At 46.2% G+C, this 25831-nt stretch overlaps 2 protein-coding genes across 2 annotated transcripts; both read left to right on the forward strand.

Moving 5' to 3' along the window:
- Positions 1 to 158: 158 nt before the first annotated feature.
- On the forward strand, positions 159 to 10301 carry ZRANB2 (zinc finger, RAN-binding domain containing 2; the record flags this gene model as incomplete). Its single annotated transcript, XM_014937202.1, has 9 exons — positions 159 to 291; positions 423 to 531; positions 1480 to 1562; positions 2559 to 2635; positions 2985 to 3122; positions 3988 to 4160; positions 5965 to 6051; positions 7804 to 7968; positions 8500 to 10301. Coding segments are annotated over 9 exons (1029 nt in total), but the record flags the coding sequence as incomplete, so codon positions are not given.
- A 3076-nt stretch (positions 10302 to 13377) lies between these two features.
- Positions 13378 to 23085, forward strand: PTGER3 (prostaglandin E receptor 3). Its single transcript, XM_014937321.1, has 2 exons — positions 13378 to 14262; positions 22586 to 23085. The coding sequence occupies exons 1-2, from the start codon at positions 13435 to 13437 to the stop codon at positions 22871 to 22873; spliced, it is 1116 nt and encodes a 371-aa protein (XP_014792807.1). The 5' UTR covers positions 13378 to 13434; the 3' UTR covers positions 22874 to 23085.
- The last annotated feature ends 2746 nt before the right edge of the window (positions 23086 to 25831 follow it).

Genomic DNA, 25831 nt, shown 5'->3' on the forward strand with positions numbered 1-25831 from the left:
GGGTCCCGGGGGGTCGCCGGGCCGGGCCGGGCTTGGCTTCTCTGGAGGGTCTCGCCGCGCCCGGCCCCCGTCGTGCTGCCGGCCCGGCACCGGCCCGCCCCGGGGCCGGGCACTGCCCCAGAAACTTCGTGTTGTAATTCGGAACGAATTCCGTTTGAAATGAAAGGCGTTTTTCTTCAGATCTCAGGTTTCCCCGCCGTCCCGCTAACGAGCGTCCGCCTTCTCTTTCTATTTGCAGATGTGGGAATGTTAACTTTGCTAGAAGAACCAGCTGCAACAGATGTGGGAGAGGTGAGTGCCCGAGGTGACACGTCTTTTTCTCCTCGTCCTTTTCTGCCTTTTTAAAAGCGCGTTAAACCTTCTTAATGAATAAACCGTAAAGCAAGGTGTTTGAGAACCCTTCGTTTCCTTTTCTCTTCCAGAAAAAACCACCGAAGCCAAAATGATGAAAGCCGGAGGGACTGAAATAGGGAAGACCCTTGCCGAGAAGAGTCGTGGCCTCTTCAGTGCCAACGACTGGCAGTGTAAAACGTATGTCCTTCTCAACAACACAGCGTGCCCTCAGAGCCAGGCAGCCCGTCTGCAGTCCTTGTGTCACTGTAAACTCACCTGAGCTGAGGGGAGAGGAGATGGGAGCTCGGGGCTGCTCCCCCGGGAGGGGTTTGCTGGGAGGAGAGCCTTCCGTTTTGTTCACTGGACGGCAGCTACTTAATTAACAAGGTTTTTGAGGGTTTTTCTGTTAAACTGAGACGCTTCTCAAGCTGGGAGGAAGCACGTAGATGGAAGCGACGCCATCGTTGCAATGTGACATCTTAGTGTGAACCTTTGCTAAATATTTAAAGAGTAGAGTTTGGCACAAAGTTAAATTCCAAGGTGTTTCTCCAGGCCGTGAATGGGGAGTATTGAGACCTAAATCAGAAAAGGAATGCTCTAATGAAACACTTGGATTTTTGGAAGGTGCTTTTGGGTTTTGTGGAGCACTTCTCAGGGTTCTGGCCTTTGCAGATGGTGAGGTGGAGATGCCGAGAGGGGTGGGTAATGCTGTAGCCACGCGTGGTGGGTGAGGATGGTGCCTCACCAGCCTTATTCCCATGGGCACAGCTTCCTTAGCTCCTCTCAGCTGTGAATGCCACGGATGGAGAGACGTGAGGAGTTCCAAGGCTTCCTGTGTCATTTTGCTTCTGTTATACTCCTCTGCCTCCCTGCCTGGTGATTTCACTTCTCCCCCTTGGATTTCTCCAGCGTGGGCGTCTTCCGTCACCCCGAGCTGGTGGAACACCCACGGACTCTCTTGCTGTTTGTTGGCCTTGGGGTTAATTGCGCTGTACTTGTCTCTGCAGCTCCCTGCCAAGGCTTGCCAGATACATTTTTATGGTTATTTTAAAGAGTTTTCTGAACACTTAAGCTTTTTGATCTCTTTTGATCTGAAATAAGATGTTTCTTTGGTTTTTTCCTGTTGTGTTCTTTTCGCCCATGAAGGTGTGGTAACGTGAACTGGGCCAGGAGATCTGAGTGCAACATGTGTAACACTCCCAAGTACGCGAAATTGGAGGAGAGGACAGGTAAGATGCACGTGGTTTTGAAATACTCCTGTAAGAAAACTTCTTTTTATAAATCCCGATGCAATTTGATTAAAGGGACCATTTTCACAGCAGAACTAGTGAAGTTGAATGATGTTCCATATAAATCTCTAGGTTCTTAGACTTGATTCCATTTAGTAGCGTGTAAAGTACGTGATGGTTTCATTTGGAAAGTCAAGGAATATTCAGCTTTAATTGTTGTTTTTGATACTCGGGCGTTTGGAAGGAGAAACACAAGACTTTATTAAACTCCAGAAGGTCTGGTGTATAAATAGAGCCCGTCTGGAGAGTACCCGGCAGTCAGAAGAGCGGGCTTTGAGGGCTGTATAAATTAGAGTGTTATCTCTTAATGAGGTCTGAGGTTTGGCCACACTGTGACGCATTTCAAGTTGGTGCTGCATTAGGAATGAGCCTGGCAGTAACTGGAACAGAGGATTTCCTTACAGCGCCCTGACTGCTGGTACTGTCACTGCTGCACCTGGGATCAGAACCTGATACCTCATGTAACACCAGGGCATGTGAAAAAGAAGCAGGGGGAAGAGCCCAGAGCTTACCATTCAGAAGGAAAAACAATACTTTTAATGTTCTTGTCTAATGGTGTAAGAATATTAGCGAGTTATATTTAATTATGTTTCATATATTTACATATCTTGACTATTTAATTAATTTTTCAAGTTCTGCTGTCCTTCGGAGTAGATTGGCAGCCACGTTGCACCCACTTGCAGTAAATTACAAAGTCAGCTGGAGTTAAAATGAGCCATTAGAGTTTGCCACTCACGGGATAAAAAGGAATAGAAAGGTTCTCGAGGCAAATCCCGGCAGTTTCACAATTCCATGGTTTTATTCCTGTTGCTCCCTGAGGTGTGTGTACACCGAAGGCTTCCAGAGCCTCTGCGAAGGCTTGTTCTCATCTCTGCGCTTGACGTGGCCGAGTTGGGTGCCCCTCAAGAGATTGTCTTGTTTTGCCTCTTTTTCAAGGCTACGGAGGAGGATTTAACGAACGAGAGAACGTGGAGTACATCGAACGCGAGGAGTCGGACGGGGAGTACGATGAGGTAAGAGCAGGGGCACGTGTCACTCTGGGACACACGGATTTTGGGATAGGACACCAAATGTGCCTTACAGGGAGAAGCACTGCTCAGGGACACATCGGGTGCAGGTCCAGCAAATTCACATTTCCATTCATCTCGTCTGCGGGTACTAATTGTACAAAGACAAGCAGCATTTCTTTAGAAAGTTTCTTGTCGCTAATTGATGATACTTCCCCTTCCCTTTGAGAAATACCTTATTTGAATTTGCTGTGTATTTATTTTCTCATCAAAGTTTTCTCAAAAAAAAAAAAAAAAACAGCAGTTGGCAATGACTTCTGATGAAATCCTATTCTAATGGAATGAAATCTCTCAGTTTGGGCGCAAAAAGAAGAAGTACAGAGGGAAGCCGGTGGGTCCTGCCTCTATCCTGAAGGAGGTAGAAGACAAGGAATCTGAAGGGGAAGATGAGGAGGATGAGGATGAAGATCTCTCCAAATATAAATTGGATGAGGTAGTGTGTTTGGGGTTTTTTTCCAGCAGTTATTTTTTCATTATTCCTGCAGTGCTGTTTAGTAGGTGAGGTTTGGTGTGTGCTTCAGCTGCCTTTGGAGCAGAGGGGTAGCTGTCAGAGTAACGGTGCCTGCAGCCTCTGGAGAGCATATGAACAAGCTCCCTCTTTCCAAATACCTGCATTCAAAGATGTGTAATTTTTTTCAACCACAAAAAAATTGGAAGCTTATCTGAGATCAGAATCCAAAATTTTGAGATCTTTACTTGGAACCTTTATGTATGGTTGCCATATAAAGGGAACATTCTTGCATTTTATACTTTGCCTTTCAAAACTACATCAGATTTATTTTTTTATACAATGATATAAAATATTCAGAGATTTTTTTTTTTTTTCATTTTTCCTGAAATACGGGACCATCACATATTGGTGGTGGTCCTCATCTTTGACACCAGCCCTGCAGGGCCAGGCCTATATTCTTATTTTTAACCCTGCACATGAAACCCGTCCCTGCAGGATTATGCTGGGGTTATAGATTTTGGGTCTCAAAACAATTCCAGACACTCACTTAAAGCAACTGATCAGAATGAATGTCTGTATTTTCATTGTTTTCATTAAATAACAGAAAATGGGAGTTTGGATGGGGGTTTTGTGGACTTTTTAATACTTTGCTTTAAAATAAATTTTTAGTCATTCTTTACTCTTTAACATTTTTGCATCTCATTAAATGCACTAATGAGTATTTTCAAAGGTTGGAAAAAAGCACATAATAAACCATAGAATAAGTTAAAAAAAAAAAAAACAAAAACACTGAAGAAAACAGTCTAAGTATTTCTTAGGGATTTTTGGTATGTCTGTGTGTTTTCAGGATGAGGATGAAGATGACGCTGACCTCTCCAAATACAATCTGGATGCCAGTGAGGAAGAGGACACTAATAAGAAAAAGAAATCCAATAGGCGCAGTCGCTCTAAGTCTCGATCTTCCCACTCCCGCTCTTCATCGCGCTCATCCTCTCATTCGAGCTCAAGGTCTAGGTCCAGGTAAACGGGTACAGGTCAAGGGTAACGCCAGGCAAAATGTCAGTATCTAACTTCTTTATTTACTTTTTTTTTTTCCTTGATTTCTGTACAGTTCTAGTTTGATAATGTTAACAGTTCTATGCACAGAGTTTACGTAGGGGGATAATGTGCTCCTCTAACCTGTGGCTCCTCAGCGGGGGTGCTTCTTGTGCCTTGTTTTAGTAGATTTAAGCTGATATTTAAATTGAATCCTTGAGTTTGATGTTGGGACTTGGTGGCCTGTGACCTTTTTTTGGCCACGTTGAGTGGATTGTTGAGCAGAGAGGCAGGGAGGAGAGGTGGAGGTGGCGCAGTCCAGGCGGATGCAGTGGGAGGATGGAATGGCAAATACCCTGGAAATAACAGCAAGAAACTTGAACTCCGTTTGGCGAGGAGCAAAACTGTCGGTGGCAATGTGTCAGAATAATGCTTTATTTAATCTGCTTTATTTATAAACCGTTGATATGGTTTATATTGATCGTGAGACCGCAAAAAAGGTCTACTGGGTAGATTTAAGATCTTGCGTTATTATTTAAATTCAGTAATACCTGAACAATTCAATTAATGTTTTGTAATCACATGATAGAAACCATGTTGCAGTTTTTTAGCTGCCTTGCAACTAACAGAGGGGTGGTACCGACAGGTTTAAGGCCTCGGGTCAGTACTGCCTTCTACATAAAGTTCATATATGTAGTGTTCAAGTTTCTTCTCATCTTCCTGACTGTGTGACTGCCCCTCTCTGCTCTCTCCACCCAAGTTCCTCAGACCCTCCTACTAACTGGGTGTCAGACACCCTCTCTGCTCTCTCCTCCTCCCCATCACTCTCCTGCTTTTTTTTATGCTGCCTTTTCTACGAAAAATCCTGTTTTTTCTCAACACCTATTGTGAGCCTCCCCCTGCCTTCTCCTGAGCACTGCATTTCCTGTGGGGTTCCAGGGGGGAGCACTAAGGGAGTCCCAGGGACTGAGCTGAGCAGCCAGCAGCAATTTCTGCCAATGCTTCTGTTTCACACAGTAAAATGAAAAAGATGTGGTAACAGTATAAACTGGGAGATTGACAGCATGAATAGTAATACATTTTTCTTGAAAAGATTATCAGAATTTGATTGCAATGCCTTCTTTTTATGATGGTTACTGCAAGTCCACTATCATTTTTACATATCTCTTGTGGTTTGTGCTTTAAAGAAAATCCATCAACGTGAAAAAATTGAAAGCAATTTTGACTAGTTACAGGTAGTGTTAGAGATGGCTGTATTTTAGCCGAGAATTAACTACTGCTTAACTTTTAATGGAGGGGAAAATCTTTACAAAAACTTGAAAGTGCTTTCAAAATGCTAAACGCTTGCGTGAGCTGACTTGGGGGCGATTTGAGCTGGCTGGGTCTGAGCCTCTTCCCTGCTCTGCTCTGCAAAGGAGTGGATGGGTTTTAAGTTAAAGCACAAATGAAAAGCGAAGGCATTGATTTCATGAAGTGGGTCACAGATAGGCAGTTGTTGCAGTTTGCCAAGTAACTGCAGTCCTGCTTGATTTTTGTGCTCTGTTTTAGGAAACGTAATAAAAAGCTGACTTTAGAAATATTTTTTTAATGCAGCATCTTACTATGTTAATGTTTTTGGTTTAAATTGTGCTACAGTGATGCTGGGGGGGTAGGAGGAAATGGTCACTTCTGTAGTGACTCTGGGCGAGGTGGTGGTGTGCGTCACCGTCTCTGCTGCCAACAGCAGCAGTTTTTCTGCTAAATGCAAGTCAGACACTGGAAAAAAAAATTATCTTCCATGTTGTTTCAGGTCCCATTCAAGAAGTTCTTCCAGTTCCAGATCAAGATCTCGCTCCAGTTCCAGAGAGCACTCTAGATCTCGTGGGTCGAAATCAAGGTGAATGAGGTAGCGCTCTCTCCTTGCAGAGAGGAAAAAAAAACAAGGGCAGAAGAACCAAGCGCTTGTCGATTTCATCATAAAATTGTGCCGGTCAAAAGCCATTAACTCGTTTTTATCTTGGAAGTCAGAATTCCCGGGGGCTCCGCGCGAGGTTGTTGCCACCACAGATGTGTTTCTTGAGAATGCGAGGTTTTGGTTGAAGAGTTTGAGTCTGACCTGAGGTAGACAGATGAGCGGACGCCACATCCTCGCTGGGAAGGAAGAAGGATTTGAATGCATGTTTGCTTGCTTCACTCATTTGTGCTGGTTTGACCGTTTCAGCTCGGGCTACTCGATGAGAACGTTAGAAAATGCACTCTCTTCTGGTTTGGCATTAGTGATAACCTATTGAATGTGTCTAACTTGCAGCAGACAGAGCTGCCATCACCTTTATCAATGTATAAAAATGTTGATAGTAAACTGGGTGAGAAGCTGACAGGAGTTTGAGGTGGCTGGTGGGTTTTTAGAGTGGTTATTGAGCTGTGCAGGGAAGAGTAAGAAGATCATTCCTTGGGGTGCCCTGGCACAGGCACCCCGGTGGCAGGACTTCCCTTTGCCATGGAAGGAAGAACAGAGAGGTTTAAAGCTGTGAAGAAGGGAGTTTGAGCTGGGAAGACCTGTTGGTGGCAGAAACGTGCTGTGGGTTATCATGCCAGGGCCAGTGCCAGGTAGAATCCAGGGGTTTTGAGGAAGAAGGGGCTTGTGCCCCCAGTAGATGCTGGAGGGACTCGTCAGCCAAGCTGGGTTATTTGCTGGTGCTGCTGGTGCAAAATAAGAGCGTTTTTGTTATTTATGATGAGAAGCCTGAAAATATTCTACCACCAACATCCACTGTGGTGTTGGGTGTTTCATTTAAAATATCTATCACTGAAAAATGTCCCATTAGTGAGCTGGGTTATTTGCTGGTGCAAAATAAGAGCGTTTTTGTTATTTATGATGAGAAGCCTGAAAATATTCTACCACCAACATCCACTGTGGTGTTGGGTGTTTCATTTAAAATATCTATCACTGAAAAATGTCCCATTAGTTGTTTGGACAGAATTTTGGAATTACAGTTTAGGACTTCTTAGCCCTATTACTTTTTCCACAAGTGTTTTTTGCTTGGTTGTTTTAGATAACCCAAGAGATTTTTGAGTGCTTGTAAGTGAAGCTGGTTAATTTTTTTTTTTAAATGCCAAAGTGACTGTATTCTAAGAGGCTTTTTAAGAATATTTTGCTTGTGGGAGGTCTTACACTCCACCCAGATTCGAGATTTGTAAATACACCTTCTGAGGGTTTTTACTGTTCTAGCAAGACAGCTGCTACTTTACAAATTCCCAATGTGAAATAGCCATTAATGTGCGGTTTCAAGCCATTGTGCTGTGTGAGGAAGGTCCTTACACAGGCTGCTTCCCATCCTCGTCTCCCAGCACTCCCTTGCCAAAAAGCTTCGTTCTGGTAAATGCTGGAAAGAGCTTTCTAAGCCACTGGTGGGCTGGACAGCAAGGAACACTATTTTAGCAAAATTTATTAAGAGAATTACCTCGGCAGTAGAAGTCTTTATTGGCAGATAACTAAGGAGTAAGTATTAAAGCACCCACAGATTTATCTGATAAAACCCTGATGGAAGTATAGTAGTGAGCGTTCAGGAAAACTGTCTCTCTTTGTTCTTTCTTTGTTTGTGCTATGTTATACCAGAATTAAATCTGATTTATTTCTTAATCAATAAAGATCCAGCTCCAGGTCCTACAGGGGGTCTTCCACCCCAAGAAAAAGGTCTTACTCAAGCTCTCGTTCGTCATCTTCCCCCGAGAGAAGCAAGAAGCGAAGTCGTTCTAGATCTTCTTCATCTGGTGATCGCAAAAAAAGACGATCGAGATCACGGTCACCCGAAAGGTTTGGGTTTATGTAGAATAAGAATGGGTGTATTTAAATGTGTGATTTTTTTTTATTTATTTTTTTTCTGAAGGACTGAGATTCACTGGGAAAGAATTGAATCTGATCAGTTACTCTGATATTAAAAGTAGTTTGCTCACTTTCCCTACTCTTAATCCCTATTTAAACCTCTGTAATTGTTTCCCCCTCCCAGTCCCTGCAATGAATTTTCCTCCTGGTAGAAGTATGTTCTGTAGAAAGACCTGGGTCTTTCAGTGTCTGAAAGCATTAGCATGTACATTAGTGATTTATTTGCATAAGTAAAGATTGCGTTTAGAAATTGTACCCTACTTTCAGTATTAAACTTAAGTTTTTAGTATTAAATTTACATTCCTGAGCTTAAAGTGGTTTAAAGTTATTTCTATATTCTTATAAGGCCCCTATCAGATATACTTGGCTTCCAGCTATTGTATGATACAGACTGCTCAAAGTGGATGCTAAAATTAATTGCAACTTATTTCTTTGCATGCTTTCTCCATTTATATCTTGCAGACGCCGCAGATCATCATCTGGATCTTCCCATTCTGGTTCCCGTACAAGTTCTAAAAAGAAATAATGTATTAAAGCTCACATTAAAAAAAACAAAACAACCAACAAAACAAAAAAAAAAATCCAGTCAGTGCATGAGACATTTTTAAGAAGTTGGTGTCTTACTTGGTCAGAAGTGCTGAATCTGCTAGTAGAGGTGCATGTCTGTCCTTGCTTTCTGGAAAACTGCAGCTTTGTTCATTCATCAAACAAAAAGTGAGGTAGCATTTTAAGCCATAAACCCCCCCCAGAGGAGGTTGTGAAGTTTTCTTATTTGAGTAAGGGGTTTTTTTATTATTTTGAAAGACTCAGTTACTCGATTCCCTGCTCTCTTACACCCGTGAGCGGGCACAGGTCGGGTGTGATCTGATAACTCTGCTCTTCCTGGGAGGAGTTCAGAGGAGTATTGGGAATACAGAACCCCTGAGCTTTCCGCACCCAACTCCTGCGCTTCGTGCTGCAGCTCCCGTGGGACCACGACAGAAGGGTGTAGCTGTAGGGCTGGTGCTACCCCTCAGGTGACAGTAGTGAGTGCTTAGGTCCAATGATTTTTTTTTTTTATTTGCAAGTGTAGCTGGATTCCTCTCTTTCTCTAGCCATGCTCGGTGCAGAATAGCTATTAGGTACCCTGGCAGGGTTCTGTAGAGCTTGAATTGGACTCCATTCCTTCCAAGCAGGGATGTTGGAGACGTTGGGCACTCTCTGCTCCTGTGCCCGTCACTGTAGGAAGGATTTGCTGCCCTCAGCGGAGTGGGGACTGTCCCACGCAGGGACCCCGGGCTCTGCTGTCCTTTCTGGGCAGAGCATCCCATAGGAACCGCCCTTGAGCTGGAGGAATATGGAAGTAGCTGCTTGGAATCAAGTGACGCTCCTGCAGGCCACCTGTAGAGTTCATTTTGGGGCTGACTTAAAATTTTCCAGGTATCTGAATTTTATTTATATTTGAAAATGAAAATTAATAAACTGTGTAGAAAGTTCTGACAGCTGAAATGTGTTCTTCACCAGTCATTCTTTTTTTCCCTTAAATATAATTTATGGCTTAAAATGCTGTATTGAATGTGATTTACTAGCAATATTGCATTAAACTTGGTCTCTCTTGAGCTCCGTTTGGTTAAGAAAGGGTTAAGTCTCTTCAGTGCCATCGCAAGGTAAGTATGGTAAGGAAAATTCTTCTTTTTAAGCAAGCAAACAGCAATAGATCTCTATTGATTTCAGCAGTAAAACTTCCATATTTGACCGCTGCTTTTTTAAACGAACTGCACAAAAACAAACGGAGCAAAATTTAAAAATTACATTCTGCTTTCCTTTTTTTTTTTTTTAAGACACTTCTTTTGGACTGGTATATGGAATATAAGCAAAATGTTTTTTGGTGTTGAAATATTTTGATAATCTTTTTGCAGAAAAAAAACCAACAACCCGCTCTGCAGTTTCTTCTTTAATGCTTTCTTTTATAGCTAATTTCAATGCTAAATGTGTGTAGGTTGCACAAGAGCAGGTTAGTCTTGTAACTGTGCCTCTGACAACGTCCAAGTCCAACTACTAAATTGTAAAAATCCGATCTAATAGATGCTATGTTGTTAGCCTTTGGGGTTTTTTCCTTGTGCTTTGTATTAAAATTGTTGCTGTACTTAACAGATGAAAGTTTTTAAATTTAGCAAACGATAGGTGACAGACAAAAGAAAATTATGGTTTCATTTGGCTTAGATAAAATGTACGGCAAAATGATTCTGTAGACAAGTGTAAATAAAACCTGTGAGTCAACCGTGCAGTGAGTGCTTTCTCTTGGAAACTCCAGCAAATCTCTTGCTTTAGCCTGTACTAACAGATTGTGATGATCTGTGTCACCGCGGTGGGAGAAGGGCAGTATCTCCAATTACCTGGCTGTACCTGTTATCAGTGTTCCCCTTGTTTCTCTTCTTAAAGTACTGAAAAAATTTTTTTGATTTAAACAGCAGCGGGTTAAAAAGGAGCTTTTACAAAACTTGGAGGTGTTTTCTTCTGTGTGGGTTCCATATCTTTTCAGAAAGTTTTTACAAGAAGCAGGATGTTTAAATTGTTTTGATTCCTTCATTTTAAAATGCAAAGGCGCAGCGACCGTGGCAGTCCCTGTACATCTGGCATGACACAAATTATCTCTTTTTTTTCATGACTGAATCAGCAAATAAAGTAGAACTAAACTATTAGAACCAAAACCGGTCCGTGTAGATTAAGCTCAAGCAGCAGAAAGGTGTGGGTTTAGGGTGGGAGGGCATTTGGGGGAGATTATCTCCAGTAGCTTCCCAGTACATTTCCCTGTTTGACTAGAAAATACTTCCCTTGGCCTCAGTTTCATCTCTGGGGCCAGATAAATCGCTGCCTATAGAAGTAAACAGGCATTTCTCTGCAGCTTTATCAAAGATCAGTGACATTTCTCATGACCAAGGAGGAAGCATGGTTAAGTTTAGGGCTCATGTTCTTTTCTGAGAAAAGCTGAACACGTTCGTGACTAATAACGGTGGTTTTGCAAAGCATTCTTGGGCTTGAAAACTAGAAAGTGACTCTAAGCAAAAGCAGACTATGCTTTGATTTTATATAAATTTGGCAACAGAGTAAACACAGCTGAAAAATGTGGTTTTTTTCTTCAGATGGGCATTTTAATGCTTTTTATTATTACCTATGCTAGCCCATCTTGACACAAGATTGCATCATTTCCACACCAGATAACAAACTCCTGTGTGCTCACTGTGACGAAGCACCCGAGATTAAATAGTCGCTGTGTTAGGTCTTGCTTCTCAGTAACCCCCTGAGCTTAAACGCAGTTACAATGAACTGAAAGTTGGCTGTTTTGCCTAGAAATCTGCACCCTCTCATCTGTGGGAAGTTCCTCTGCCCAGGATCCTGCTGCTGGGGAAGAAGCTCTCCAGCTAATTACTGTAATCAATTCCATAGCTATTGGAGCACTAATCAAAATGTTTCACTGGTCATACAATTTTCTGTCTGGAAATCCTTTAACATACAGGGTGGGGTTTTTTTGTTCTTTAATCAGAAATAACAGCTAATAGTGTGGTTTTTTGGGCTTGTTGGGTTTTTTTAAGTATGGAGGTATAGATACTTGTGCAAACTTTTCCAAAATTTGGACACGGGAGTGCCAGGAGGGAATAATGCTCCTGTAACAGTGCAGTTATGACAACAGCTTTAAGCAAAGTCCTGCACAATTTACTAACCATGTGTCTTCCCATTATGGAAATTAAAAAAGAAAGCCACTTCAGAAGAAGTGGTTTGCATGTGCATTTTAAAAAAGAAAGTTTGTAGAGTACTTCGTACTTTGGAAAATGGAACTAATATTGATTTCTCATAGGGTAGTTGTGGACCCAGACCAGAAATAACTGGGGACCACTAGGGACCGTTCCCACTGCAAAATGACAAATACCAGCAGGGTACCAAGTGGGGGCAACAAAAGCTTTCCAGATGATGAGGAGGGCACAGCAGAGCTGTACTGAACTCATGGTGGCTCCAAACCAGTGCATCTCAATGTCAGGATTAAAAAAGGGAGAAAGGATATTTTCTCTCACCCTTTTCCAGGCTTTTTCTTGAGGCTTTGTACATCCCAGTTTAATGTGAATATCGTTTCCAGTACTGGACTCCGCTTGCAAATGCCGTCCTGCTGTGTATCTGCACAGGTAAAGGCTGGAGTCCTTCAAGGACAAGTTGCTGTTCATGGTCTAGAAAGTAGAGAATTAATGAGCCATGGCTCAATAATTCATAAAGCCAGCCGTAACTTCTCGTATGGCTCTTATTTATGAGAAATGGGGCTCTTCCCCTTTCATGGTTCAGCCTGTGTGCGCTTAATCATACAGAGTGAAACCCAGGCTGGGCAGTATTTCAACCTGTGCGTTGCTAATAGCGCTTTTAACCCCTAAAACAACTTCTTAGAACTGTTAACTCTGCTCTCATGTGAAGGATGAGTGTATATAGTGCCACATTAGGAATCCCTGCTCGTAGGAATTTTACCGGCTTGGTAGCAGTTCAGCTTCCAGCTAGGTAGCAAGGCCCAGCCCCATGCTGCCCGGTTCCCCTACCATGGCTCCCTGAGGGGAGCCGTGCCCACCATGGCTCCCTGTGGGCAGGCTGAGGGGAGCCGTGCCCGCCATGGCACCCATCATCCCACCTGAGGGGAGCTGTGTCCACCATGGAACCCCATGGGCTGTCTGAAGGGAGTTGTGCCCGCTCTGGTGCCCCTCAGGCAGCCTGAGGGGACCCATGCCCGCCATGGCACCCTGAGGGGAGCTGTGTCCACCATGATGCTCCCTGGGCAGCCTGAGGGGAGCCATGGCGCCTGGTGGGCAACCTGAGAGAGCCATGCCCGCCATGGCACCCTTTGGGCCGCCTGAGAGAACCCATGCCTGCCATGGTGCCCGTCAGCCCACCTGAGGGGAGCCGTGCCCACCATGGTACCCCTCGGGCAGCCTGACAGGAGCCGTGCTCGCCATGGCATCCTATGAGCCACCTGAGGGGAGCCATGCCCGCTATGGTGCCCGTCGGCCCACCTGAGGGGAGCCTTACCCGCCATGGCACCCTGCGGGAGCCGTGCCCGCCATGGCGCCTGGTGGGCACCCTGAGGGGAGCCGTGCCCGCTATGGAGCCCGTCGGGGAGCCGTGCTCGCCATGGCACCTGCCGCACCGCCTGAGGGAGCCGTTTCCAAGGCGGGAGAGAGCCGGAGCCCCGCGGGCCGGCGGGGCCGAGGCGGTGCCGCACCGCCCTCCTCCCTCCCCTCAGAGCGGGCCGGGCCGGCCTCCTCCGCCCGCCCCCCGCCTTATTAGGGCTCGTCCCGGCCGCGGTTTGTCTCAGCGCTGCCGGCCGCAATGGGAGAGCCCCTCGCCTCCCCTCCGCCGCCCCCGCCGCCGCGGTAGCCCGCCGGGATGAGCCGGCAGTGCCAGGGCGGCCCCAACGGCACGGAGCCCGGCGCCATGCGGCAGCGGGGCAACGGGACGGGGCGGGCGGCGGAGGGCTGCAGCTCGGTGTCGGTGGCGTTCCCGCTGACCATGATGATCACGGGCATCGTGGGCAATGCCCTGGCCATGCTGCTGGTTTCCCGCAGCTACCGGGCCAAGGGGAGCCGGAGGAAGCGGTCCTTCCTGCTGTGCATCGGCTCCCTGGCCATCACCGACCTGCTGGGGCAGCTGCTGACCAGCCCCATCGTCATCTCCGTCTACCTGTCCGACCGCACCTGGGAGGCCGTCGACCCCTCGGGCCACCTCTGCTCCTTCTTTGGCTTCAGCATGACCGTCTTTGGGCTCTGCCCGCTCTTCATCGCCAGCGCCATGGCCGTGGAGAGGACGCTGGCCATCCGCGCGCCCCACTGGTACGCCAGCCACATGAAGACGCGGGTGACCAAGATGGTGCTGCTGGGCATCTGGCTGGCCGTGGTCGCCTTTGCCCTGCTGCCCATCGCCGGCCTGGGCCAGTACACGCTGCAGTGGCCGGGTACTTGGTGCTTCATCAGCACCAGTGACAGACAGCTCACCGGCAGCCTCTTCTTCGCCTCCACCTTCACCGTCCTGGGGCTCCTCTCCCTGGTGGTGACGCTGGCCTGCAACCTGGCCACCATTGAGGCCTTGGTGTCTCGTTGTCGGACCAAAGCCACCACGACGCGCTCCAGCAAGCAGTGGGGACGGATTGCCATGGAGACACTGATCCAGCTCTTGGGGATCATGTGTGTCCTCTCGGCCTGCTGGTCACCGCTGCTGGTAGGTCACTTTGTCACCCACCATGGGTCGCCCCCAGCCTTCTCCCTCCTTCCCTGGGGGCAGGCTGGCCCCCAGAGCGGCTGGCTGGGGCTGGGTGGGAGGCACTTGGTGGTTCTGATTCCTCATGGATGGTATGGCCATGAATGGCTGCTGAGGAGAGACAGCAGGGACAGGGATGGAGCCTGGAGGATGTCAGGGATGGAAGGCTGGTAGGAGAGAAGCTGGGAGGTGGAACTAGATGATCTTTAAGGTCCCTTCCAACCCAAGCCATTCTGTGATTCTATTATTAGGAAGAAATTCTTTGCTGTGAGGGTGGTGAGAGCCTGGCCCAGGTTGCCCCGAGAAGCTGTGGCTGCCCCATCCCTGGAGGGGTTCAAGGCCAGGTTGGAGGGGGCTTGGAACAACCTGGTGTGGTGGGAGGTGTCCCTGCCCAGGGCAGGGGGTGGCACAGGAGGGCTTTAAGCTCCCTTCCAACCCAAACCATTCTATGACTCTATGAGGTCCAAGAGCATAGCTAAAGTGCAGTGTAATTGGAAAAATAAGACCAAGGAACCAGAGTGAAGAGGAAGGACGAGGAAGACAAGGGATGATGAGGAAAACAAAGAGGAGTACAGAGGAGAAAGGTAGGACACGAGAAGCTGGTGGGTTCAGGAGCAGGACACAGCTCTGCAGTGGGCAGAGAAGGGGCAGGTTTGCAGGGCAGGGAATGGCTGGCACCAGCAGGACGTCAGCCTGGCACATTTTACCTGCTGGCCACCACCACAGGGGTCTGAAAGTGAGGGGAACAAGGGGAACCACAGCCTGCTTGTTCCTCATTTGGGGGGACCTGTGGGGAAGTTTATTGAGACCTCACTGTGAAGGAGCCCTGTGCGTGTGGGAAGTGGCCATTTACCATTGCTTGCTTCCACCTTGTTTGGTGCTTTGTGAGAAAAGGTACAGCTTTTGACTCTGCGAGTGCCCTCTGGTTTTTAGCAGATTGCTGTGTTATTTACAGCAGCGTTCAGGGCTTTTTGTTCCTGGGTGTGTTTTTTTTAAAGGACGCTTGCATTTCTTTCCACTATGCTGTTACTCCTCTTACAGCCCTTCCTGTCCCACTGGGGTAAAACCCTCATGGTTTAGGAGTGGAGGCAGCTGAATCTCTGTCCCTTTCTGCCATGTGGGAGTCGGGCAGCCCAGCTGAAAACACTCAGCTCGTTCTGCTGTCAGAGGATGATTTTTAGAAAGTTTGCACTTGGGATCCCTGAGCGGGAAAGGGCTGAAGCTGCCTGTGGTCGTTTGGAACTCAGGTGAAAGCTATTTTGTGGCCGGAGAAGGATTTTTTCTTCCTTCCTGTGCTCTTGTTCATGGGGCTGTGGCAAGAGAAAAGCTAATGGCCGATGGGGGAGGAGGTAAAAATAGAAAGAAAAAAAACAAATTAATCTAGCAATAGTTTCCTTGTAAATTAGTTAACATGCCATGAAATCTGCAAAACTATAAGTCAGAGGCTGTAAGCTAACTTTCTAGAGATCATTAACAGCTTGTGACGAAAGAAAACGCTGAAAAATTGGTGAGAACTTGAGAGCAAGCAGTGATGTTCTGCTCCTCAAATGCCAAGAAGTGTTCAACGTGCTGTGTTACAGAAACGGCTGTTTCTGTGTCCCTGTGCACTGGTGGCCAGTAGCCCCAACACCTGGGCTCACCGGTACCTTATGGGGGCTGTTAGATCCCAAGGGGAGACACCAGGATTTCGTTATTTTACAGAAGTTAACTGTTGCATGTTTGTCTGTAATTAAACAGATGAAAAAATTAGCAGACAGTTTTTAAATGAAGGAGGAACGTTTGCCCCTCAGCCCTCGCTGTTGTAGCCCTTGTGTTGGGATGCGGGTTCTGCTCTGCCCTTCAAGGTGGCAGGACCCAGCCTGGTGCCATGGAGCCAAACCTGAGGGTTCAACAGTCCTTGTAGCTTTGAGAGCAAACCCCTGAGATGAGGGACGCCTTTTCTCTTCCTTCAGAACCTGAGTGCTCAGAAAAAACAGGGATCCCACTTGGGGGGTTGCTTCCCGTGGCATGTTTTGACGGAAGGTCAGCTGCCTCCCTGGCGAGGAGCCGGACGCTGTGAGCCCCAGGCAGGGCCAGCTGGAGGGAGGCCTGGCCAGCAGCCCTCTGCAAAGTACTCAGAAAAATCAGGGATCCACTTGGGGGGTTGCTTCCCGTGGTATGTTTTGACAGAAGGTCAGCTGCCTCCCTGGCGAGGAGCCTGACGCCGTGAGCCCCAGGCAGGGCCAGCTGGAGGGAGGCCTGGCCAGCAGCCCTCTGCAGGCATTCTGCCATGGTGTGGGGGGCTGCTGCCCCACGGGGTGACACAGCTGCAACCCAGAGTGACTCCAGCAGCAGCTCCCTTCCCCGTGCTGCTGTCACGCTTGGAAGCCTGTAACGTGTTGTGTGGAGTTGTGCAAAGCTGCTCTCTCGGGTCAGCGTGTTCTCCAGGCTTCGTGTTCTTGAAATCAAGAGCCGTGGCTGCAGGAGCACGTCTGTACATGCACTGCAGCGTTTTCCCTCCAGCTACAACGGTGGGAATTGGGAATCAGCAGTCAGATTTTTGGGGGAGTGACATTTTCAGTGAAAGCCAGGTTGTGGAACTCATTTAACCTGTAGCTGCATCATGTAGCAGTTGTAAGAAATTTAGCTGAAACAGGAATCCATTTTCAGAGGAGATTTTTATTCGTTTGGGTTTGTTTTTTTTTTTTCAATCTTAGTTTTACAGCTGAGAACTAATGGATTCTGACAACTGTCACTATTAGGTAAACAATGCCCTTTTACACAGACAGTATTTTTAGACTTGATCCGTTGGTGAAAGTGACAAAATCGAATGTGATTTAACAGAACAGTGGAACTTGGGAGGGTAGTGGCTGTGCTCTAAAGGGCTTAATGAAGTGTCCTGCGTTTCCTTGATCTGTGCTGGATTTGGTAGAGCAGTGCATACGTAACACAGGCCTTCTCTCCTGTTGTGCACTTGGGATCTTACGTGAATTCAGCACGGAGGACCTGGGAAAATGCTCCCCTTAAATAAGTTAATGCTTTAGCATAAGTGGTTTCCAGTTCAGGTCAAGCTTCTATTTATTTTGGTGCTCAGCTGTGGAGCATAACCATTGAACTGAAGTGACAGCAGATTGAAATGAGCCTAAGGTAAGACAGAGGATTGCATTTGATTTTTCAATCAATCAATCAGTTCCCTGATTGCACAGAGACACCAGTGCAGCACAAACTGGAATTCTCATTATAATTCCTTTAGAGCTCCAGGCTATGAAATTATTCACTCATGGAGTTGTTTCAAGGCTATTTAAAGCCAAAATGCTCAGGGGTTCTGCTGCTTTTCCTATTGAAATACTCCGCCTAAACCCTTCAGACAGAAGTTAAATTCAGTCTCCTTTACAGGTATTTTTTTTTTAAATATAATCTTTAGTAATATTTTTAGGTATGCAAAACATAGTTATAGAAAACACCTTTATTTAGAAAAAATGATAGTGATACCACTGAGCTGCCAGGAAAATAGCTGGCTCCTTTTCTGTGAATCAGTGGCTCTTCCCGCTAGTGCTGTGCTTCCATCTGAGGCTGGAACAGCCACTGCCTTCAGGACCACATTGATTGTTCCAGTTTGGCCAAAAGACTGGGTTTTGCTGGACTGTATTTGTCACAAAACAAGGCCACAAAAAAATCAGACCCCATTATGTTGGAATCCCGCTAGACTTTGATGGGACCCTGCCGTGGTTCCCGGCGTGATTATCCTTCTGCAAACACATCCTGGTTTGTTCACCATCTGTTACTGCAGATAGCAGCAGTTTCTGCTGGAAAAATATCTTTGGCAAAGTTTTTGTCTTTTTTTTTTTTTTTTTTTTTTTCCCCCTAACTGCAATGGAAGTTCATTCCAAACACTTAGCAATGTAACAGGGAGGTGCCGGGGAGTCCCCGAGGTGTCACAAGCTGCCCATGTTGAGCCAGTGGTGATCTATCACAGGGGTGGCTGCAGCTGGAGCCTGTGGAACAACCCCAAAAAGGTCTTGGGTGCCACCATCCAAATTCACTCCAAACACTGCAGATACCACCCAAACCCCATCTTCTCTTTGGTTGTACATTTGAAAACCAGGGCGGTGAAGGTTTAATATTAGTATAAAACTACATTCAGTGCTAACAGTAAAGTTTTATCTACTATTTGAATAAATACAATGATCAGCTGCTTTACTATATGCATTTCGAGCCATATTTTTTTATTGGCATAAATTGTGTAGTTTCATTGGCTTTATTCTACCTGATGCTGTTTCTCTACCTTTTGCAGTCTTTCTTTTAATTCGTTTAGAAGAGCGGCTCAGGCCACGATGAACAGCCTCTAAGGATATCAACCAAATAAAATTTCCAGTAGAGCAATTGCTGGTCCAACAAGTATTCCAGTAAAGGAATATTATGTAATAAAACCCCAAAATAAGCAGCAGTTGTCTGCTTGGAAAATGTGTTTTATTAGCCTGGTATTTTTGAAGCTCAGTGGGTTTGCTAGCAAAAGAGCGAGACAGCAGAGTCTGATCTGGGAGGAAGTAATGGGAATACTGGGAATGCCAAACTGGAGCCTGTGGAACAACCCCAAAAAGGTCTTGGGTGCCACCATCCAAATTCACTCCAAACACTGTGCAGATACCACCCAAACCCTGTCTTCTCTTTGGTTGTACGTTTGAAAACCAGGGCGGTGAAGGTTTAATGTTAGTATAAAACTACATTCAGTGCTAACAGTAAAGTTTTATCTACTATTTGAATAAATACAATGATCAGCTGCTTTACTATATGCATTTCGAGCCATATTTTTTTATTGGCATAAATTGTGTAGTTTCATTGGCTTTATTTTACCTGATGCTGTTTCTCTACCTTTTTGCAGTCTTTCTTTTAATTTGTTTAGAAGAGCAGCTCAGGCCACGATGAACAGCCTCTAAGGATATCAACCAAATAAAATTTCCAGTAGAGCAATTGCTGGTCCAACAAGTATTCCAGTAAAGGAATATTATGTAATAAAACCCCAAAATAAGCAGCAGTTGTCTGCTTGGAAAATGTATTTTACTAGCCTGGTATTTTTGAAGCTCAGTGGGTTTGCTAGCAAAAGAGCGAGACAGCAGAGTCTGGTCTGGGAGGAAGTAATGGGAATACTGGGAATGCCAAATTTTACCTGATGCTGTTTCTCTACCTTTTTGCAGTCTTTCTTTTAATTTGTTTAGAAGAGCAGCTCAGGCCACGATGAACAGCCTCTAAGGATATCAACCAAATAAAATTTCCAGTAGAGCAATTGCTGGTCCAACAAGTATTCCAGTAAAGGAATATTATGTAATAAAACCCCAAAATAAGCAGCAGTTGTCTGCTTGGAAAATGTATTTTACTAGCCTGGTATTTTTGAAGCTCAGTGGGTTTGCTAGCAAAAGAGCGAGACAGCAGAGTCTGGTCTGGGAGGAAGTAATGGGAATACTGGGAATGCCAAACGTGGTGTGGTTTTCCAGCAGCTGTAAGGTGGGGACAGCATATTTGTGTGGTGCTACCACGTAAGGATGTGGCAGGGGGATGCTGCTGGGCTCTGGTGGGGCAGGGACAGTGTCCCAAGCAGCTGGAGGTGGCAGAGGAAGCGGTTGTGGCTCCGCTGCACAAGCGGCTGTTTGGTGTGGTCTAGATCTTTATCCACCCCTTTTTTTAAAAAGCTCTACCAATGGGTACTTATTTTCATTTTTATTTAAATGAAATGTAGTGGCTGGAACCCTCAAGTGCTTCTATTTAAAGAAACAAAACCAATGGTGCTTTGCTGCCGAGCTGCCCTGCCTTCCGGCCTCCTCCGAGTCTTTCCAAGGTCAACACATGGTATTGATCTGGCACCCAGAATATCCTCTTGAATGGAAAAATCCTCCCCCGTAGCCTCTGCTCCTGGTCACTTGCTGTGACACCGCCCCAGTTTCTGGGGACAGCAGCAGCCCAGATGGGACCTCTGCTGTGGGAAAGCTGGGGCTGGGATCGCGCGGCTCGCGGTGCTGCTGGTGTGGAGTGTCTCGCTGCTTTCCAGAGGCTGAAGTCAAGATGTTGGAGAGGGCTGTGGATGAGTAACTGCAAGCCTCGTCCCTCGGGCTGTTTCCAGGACTGGCCACCAGTTTGTTTAGTGGCTGGTACCAGGAACCGGTGAATTAGCTGTGCATCAGAGCCCGTGTGTGAGGGCATCCATCGCCTTGTCACATCAAAACGCACAGACCTGCTGCACCTCAACCCTGCATGATTTCCAGACAGCAAATTCAGACCATCAAGGTCTTCAGGAAGAGATTTGCAAGCAGAAAAAGGACGTGTGCAGGAGAAGTGAGGTGTTCCATAGGGCTCAGAGGCTGGAGTGTGGCACACAGGACCTACACCTGGCACCCCAAGCAACAGGTCCACCCTGCGAGGAGGCAGCTTGCACTTCCCTGACATCCTCACATCAGCTCTGCCCTTTTCCTTGCTCTGAAGCACCTGAGAGCTTCACTCTGCATCGCAGCCGGGTGTAAGAACACGGGTGTTTTCCCCATCATAGTCTTTTGGCAGTAAGGTGCACACCAAGTGCCTTCACAGAGAGGTTTTTATGGGAAAAAACATTACAATACAAGATCCAATGTAGCTGATCTGCAAAGAGACAACAAATGCCTCTGAAGTGATATATCTTTAAGCAGCTGTAGTTGGTACAGAAAGCTCAGGAGAAATTTTTGGACAACAGATACTAATTAGGCCATGGAAAATTATATTCATCTGACATCTTTCCAAATGTGGTTGGTATTTCCCATGGTTATTTGTTAGTATATGAGAGCACCACAGAGGGGACCCTGGCCGGGCTCCTCGGCAGTGCCAGGGCTCCAGGGCAGCCCTTGGTGACATCCTTCTTGCCTCTCTGGTCTGTAACATGAGAGTGAAGGTGTCCTTGTGCTTCAAGGCTCATGGCATCGATAGCTGTAAAGCAACTTTAGGTCTTCATTTGGAAAATGAGGACGTACTAAATATTGTTATTTTTGTTGATTGGATCATTATAGGGCAGCCTTCAGTGTATAAGCCTTTTTTAAAAATAGTAAGCCTTGTAGCAACCCGTAAGAGAAATCACAGAATTGGGTCCCCCCCTACTAACAACAGTACCGTACCAACAGCACAGATTATCGCTGACACTTTGAAATGTGAGCGATAAATTACCTTAAAGTACAGATTTTTGGGGTGAAAGTATTAATCAAAGCCACCTCTGTGGCTTTTCTGAGTATTCTGACCGTTGCTGGCCAGTGGTTATGTTCTGACATGTGCCATCCACGTAATACCCTTGGCAGGACCCCGATAGCCCTAATGCTCCATAACTAGTGTCATAAATTAAGATGCTGCCACGCCTGCTTGCATTTAATCCAAAAAATAAATTAACCTGCGTGTAGCTTTGGGCTCCCGGCCCAGAGCTTGCTGGTCTCTGCTGGGAAGTGGGGGAGACAGCACTTACGGGCATTTCTACTCCTGTGGAGCCCTTTGCAGAGTCAGTAGTGTCCCTGGGTCATTCCAGGGGGGATGCTGTGGGAAGCAGATTCCTAATCCCATCCCTCTGTTCCCCGGGGAGCTGAGCTGGGGGGAGAGGAGGGAACCGAGGTCGGGGTAACACAAATGCAGTCTGTGGCTTTGGACTAAAAAAAGAGCTTTGTTTTCTGTTTTCTTGACTCACAGCCCAAAACACCTTTATTAACCTTTTTCTTTTAATTTGCCTTGGTTCATAAGCAGAATAGCGTACCTTAAAATCAAATTCTAACATTTAGAAGTCACAGAATAAAACAACTTTAAAAATACAAGACATTTTTGTATTTCAAATTCTGTTTTCTGACATTTACTGTTCATAACATAATTTTGAAGAGCTCTACCCATCATGAGTTATTCAGCTGCTCCTTGTAATTGCAATAACATGGTAATGATAAAATGAGTCCCTTTAAGTTAATTTTGCCTGGTCAGTCCTTTCCCTTTCCAGCCAGGCCCGTCCTGCACCTCTCGGATGCAGCACACAGCTCTGTGTGGTGGCTCAGGCTGGGGAGCAGCGTGTGCTGCCTGGTTGCAGCATGAGATCTATAAATAAATGTGATGGTAGATGAAAGGTATCGTGTTTATCAATCTGATACCGCTCATCGAGAGCTGAGCTGCCCCCAGCGCTCACAGATTTGCTCTGATCACACTTCGAATCGGGTGAGGGAGGAAAAACATTTCTACACGGACTTTTTGGCAGTGTGCACGCAGTGACGTACAGATAACAGGCTTTTAACGTGCACGGCTTTTTCCTCCTGACTTCCCTCAGATAACCATGCTGAAGATGATCTTCAGCCACACGTCGTTTGAAAACTGCAGGGGATTCTCCTGGGAAGCCCAGAGCTCGGAACTGCACAAGGAATGCAACTTCTTCCTGACCGCCGTGCGTTTGGCCTCCCTCAACCAGATCCTGGACCCCTGGGTTTACCTGCTGCTCCGCAAGATCCTCCTCCAGAAGTTCTGTCAAGCGGCCAACGCCGTCTCCAAGTGCTCCAACAGCGAGTGGAAGGAGAGGTCCATCACCTTGTCGGAGGAAATCCGACGGACGACGGCCTGAGGGAGCGCGGATCCCTTTGTGTGGGACCTACTTTGGCCACGGAGTAGTTTTACTGTGAATTGGGGTGTCTGTAGCCTGTTTGCCTCTGCGTAAATCGCCAGGAATGGGACTGCTCAGTGGTCTCCTAGTGCCAAGAATTATTTATCCAATGTGCCAAAAATCCCCACATACAGAAGGAGGAATGGGTTTTGTTTCTGCATTCTGTTGTGCCGTTCCTAACTGCAGAACGTGCATATTCCGTGCCAAAAATCACCAAATAGAGAAAGAAGAATGGGTTTTGTTTCTGCATTCTGTTGCTCTTGCCGTTCCTAACTGCAGAACGTGCATATTCTGCATGAGATGCAGGACAGGAGGGTTTGTGTGCCTGAAATAGACTTTGGAGGGAAATTTCTTGCATTAAGGTAGAAAAAATGATTTTTCCAATCAGAGAACACTTGGAGCAGATTCAACAGGTTAAATTACTGAAGAGACCCACTCCTGTATATATTTTAATACTAAGAATATCTACTTCAGAGTCCTCCTTCCTCCTTTTTTTCTGGAGGGACAAGGGGAGAAAGGGGCAAAAAATACAAAGATTAAAGGAAGACAGAGTTAGGAGACGTTCATTTGGATTTCAGTGGTTGAAAGCTGAGGAGGCTGCGTGGTACCAGCAGTGGCACATCACCCTTTGGAGACCTGGAGGGAGCACCAGTCTCGTGACACACGGAGTTGTCCCCATCAATACTCATTCTGCGCGGATGCGAAATGAGCTCATCTGCAGAGGAGGAGGAGGAGGAGGATGTAGCATCGGGACAAACAGCACAAGGGAAAAAAATCTGTGATTTATTTTATTTTTAAATAGCAGCCTGTGAAATTCCCAGGCGTGAGGAGGATGACTGTTTGCAAAGCGCACCATAAAGCTGCTCGAGGCAGACGGAGAGAGCGATAAACAGGTTGTAAGAGGCAGTAAATGTTCTTCTTCCGGTAGATTAATGGCAAAGGTTTACAAAGCCAAAAATACTGTTTTCGTGTGAGTTGCTTTAGTTGGAAATGGACGTGTCCAGGAATAAAATGAACATCAGGTGGTATTTAAGCGACGGGAATGCCCCTCAAAACTTCCTCGTTACTAAAATGTCCTACAAAATGGTCAAAGTAGTACCCAAAAATACTTTATTTCTTCTTTCCTCCAGAAAGACAAATTTGAGAGGTATGGCAGCTTTGGGAAATTTTAAAATAAAGCAGACTGGAAGAGGTGGGTTAGTCAGATCTTTCCCCCAAGTAACTTTCAGGTTTTATTAGAAAACTGAGTTCTAGTCCATTTGGGTCACATCTGAAGTTTATTTTTAAAAGGGCTACATTTTTTCCTCGTTTTCTTCACCCTTTTGTGGGTGCCAGCCTCTAACACCTCCCCTTCCATGGCCTCTTGGGTGAGATTGGATGCAAATCCAGTAAAATACAGTATGTCATATAGATGTGCACCATATGCCATGTGCCATAGGGTATCGAATTCAGGGGCCTTAAAGGCAAATTCCTGCATCTGCTCGGAATTTCTTGCACAGAACCTTTATTTTTACTTCTCTTCCTTTGTTTATAAAAGTCACTACTCAAAACTGGCTCCTCACTTCCCTTGTCCTGCTGCCGCTGTGTCTCATTTCTTGTCTCCATATCAGAAATAATGAATCAGACAGCAGAAGCCACTGTTACTTAAATCTAATTTGGCCCGGGTGGTGCAACCTAAAAGCTCATTTCTGACTCTAGCCCAGGAGCCAGCCTGAACGCACAGCGGCACCTTTCGTGAGGCGCTGCCTTTCATTTACCCGTCCTCATCATCCTCTTCAATTTAATGAGCTCAATTCCTTTTTTGGTTACGGGTTCCCCACATCCCTCAGGCCGGGGGACCCCGGGAGCTGCTGGGCTGTGCCAGAGCCTGCCTGTCGAGGGGCTGCTCATCCCCCTTCATTTACTAATTAGCACTGGGGGAACACAATGAAATTAAAATTACCCTCCTTCTGTTTGAGAAAGTGCCTTGCAGGATTCATGCCTTCTTTTTTTTTTAAGTTATTTTGGAATACGAGAAGCCCATTGTGCTGCTCAGAGAGTGGGTATTGTTCGGTTTATGTACTTTAGCTTTTTAAAACAAATAAACAAACCCAGTGGCTTGTAAAAGATGTCGGGGTGACCTTGGCCACGGGACTGAGTCCTTCTTGGTTGTGGTGGCACTTGCAGAGCCTGTGGGGACACTTTTACAGTTGGAAATAGGCAGTTCTGTCCATCCTTGGGTGCAGGAATATGAAGAAGCTACTTTAAATACCAGAACATGGGGGAAAAAAACCCTGTCTGCTTTTAATTTGTTTACAGAAAGGGAGTTGAAGCACTATTTGCCAGCCCGGGTTGCCGTGGCTGGAGGAACGCACTTTCAAAAATCAATTCAAAGAGCTTCAGCCTAAATGAAAGCTTTTCTTTCCCATTTGTCTCTGAGTGGGAAGGTGTGTTTTTGTTGCATTTCTTGAATGATGCCTTCTATGTGATGTATTTGAATTCCACTACATTAGTAGCATTTCTCATACTGGGGTTAATCTGTTGTGCTTCTGTCGGGGATGTTGTGGGAACTGTAGTGTGTGGAGAAATGATTTTGAGATCATTGTTTGCCTTAAAAACCAGCTTGTTTGTGTTACCAAGCCAGTGTGTGCTGTATCCGTCAGAATAAACGCTCGGCAGAAAAGCCGGTCTCCGTTTCCTGGGTCACTCCTGCCTGAGACACCATGGCAGGACAACTGGCCAAGGGTGTCCCATAGCAAATGTTCTTTACATAGAACCTAGAATGATCGGGGTAGGAAGGGACCTTTCAGATGATGGAGTCCAAGCACCAACCCAGCACTGCCCAAACCCCCACTGCCCCATGTCCCTCAGCACCACCTCTGCCCGGCTTTGAAATCCCTCCAGGGATGGGGACTCCACCACTGCCCTGGGCAGCCTCTG

Source organism: Calidris pugnax, unplaced genomic scaffold (assembly GCF_001431845.1).
Source record: "Calidris pugnax isolate Ruff unplaced genomic scaffold, ASM143184v1 scaffold29, whole genome shotgun sequence".
In the NCBI taxonomy this organism is placed as follows: Eukaryota; Metazoa; Chordata; class Aves; order Charadriiformes; family Scolopacidae; genus Calidris; species Calidris pugnax.